Here is a 1298-nt window from a genome sequence, read left to right as displayed (position 1 = left end):
GAGAAGGACATCATGCTAGGTAAAGTGGAGGGTCAGTGAAAAAGAGGAATGCTCCCAATGAGATGGACTGGCACAGGGGCAGCAGCAATGGGCGCAGGAATAACAAGTGTTGTGAGGATGGCGCAGGACGGGCAGGGTTTCATTCTATTGTGCATAGGGTCACTGTGAGTTAGAACTGAGTCAATGGCACCTAACAATGACAACAACAACCCTCAGCACTCTGGTAAGCAGAGAGGACACCACTGTGAGCAAACACTTTATTCTACTGTGTCTCAAAATCCTCAGGACAGCTAGAAAGAGGATAGGTGGGCTTAGTGCTTCAGAGACTCCAGCCCAGAATTTGGCCTGGGGACACGCGTGTGGTGTACACACAGTGCTGCTTCTGGCTGTGGCAGAAGGGGTTGAGGATGGTCCACCAGAGAGGTCAGTTGGTCTGCTCCTCGAAGTTTAGCTCTGATTCGAGGAGAGAAGGAAGCCGAGCTCCGGCGAGGGAGTGCAACCCCGGGACCTGCTCTTGCTCTTGGATCTGGTCTCGGAGGCGCTGGATTTCTAGGCGCTGCATCTCGATGATTCTCCCAGTTTCTTCTTGCTCACTCAGTCGTGTGGTGGGAGCGACACCGGGTAGGTCTTTGCTGGGTGCTGTGAGGGGGAGAGCAGGATTAATGTGGGCCTGTTCACTGGACCTGGCCCCCTCCTTCCCTCCTCAGTCATTAAGTATCTACCCTGTGATAGACATTTTGAATCCCAGAAGGTAGGAACAAGAAGATAAGACATCTTGCTGTCTAGTAGACAGACTGAGAAATGAACAGACACTTCAGCATGATAAGGTAAATGCTGAGTGTGACCCCAGCCCTCTAGTCTGTGCCCTCCAGGCTGCCTGTTTGAGGCCTCTCCAGTGGATGTTACCCAGGTTTGCCTGGTGGCATTATTCTATGGTCTGGTGTTGGAGCACAGACTCATGGGATTTCATCAGGCTTTTCTCTGTCTTTGTATCTGTTTAAAAAACTCCACAATAATAATGAGCAGTCCCTATAGCCGACTGCACTGTGGGCTAATGCGTCACACTGCAAAGTCATTTGAACTGCAAGGTCGGCAGTTCTAGCTCACCAGCTGCTCCTTGGAAACCCTAAACAGGGGTCACTCTGAGTTGGAACTGATTCTACAGCACTTAACAACAACAACATAAATATATTGTTGTCATTTGTTGTTGTTGTCAGGTGCCATTGAGTCAGAACCGACTCATAGCAACCCCATGCACAGCAGAACGAAACAATGTCCAATCCTGGGCCAACCTCACT

The 1298-nt window shown here is 50.3% G+C and overlaps 1 protein-coding gene across 1 annotated transcript in view; it reads right to left on the bottom strand.

Moving 5' to 3' along the window:
• Positions 1 to 424: 424 nt before the first annotated feature.
• The window catches only part of WDR65 (WD repeat domain 65), a 130599-nt gene continuing 129725 nt past the window's right edge, over positions 425 to 1298 (bottom strand). Inside the window, 1 exon segment of the mRNA XM_006839653.1 lies at positions 425 to 639. Within this exon segment, the coding sequence (XP_006839716.1) occupies positions 425 to 639 (215 nt within the window).

This window comes from Chrysochloris asiatica, unplaced genomic scaffold (genome assembly GCF_000296735.1).
Source record: "Chrysochloris asiatica unplaced genomic scaffold, ChrAsi1.0 scaffold00026, whole genome shotgun sequence".
In the NCBI taxonomy this organism is placed as follows: Eukaryota; Metazoa; Chordata; class Mammalia; order Afrosoricida; family Chrysochloridae; genus Chrysochloris; species Chrysochloris asiatica.
This window is presented reverse-complemented; position numbering and strand designations above follow the sequence as displayed.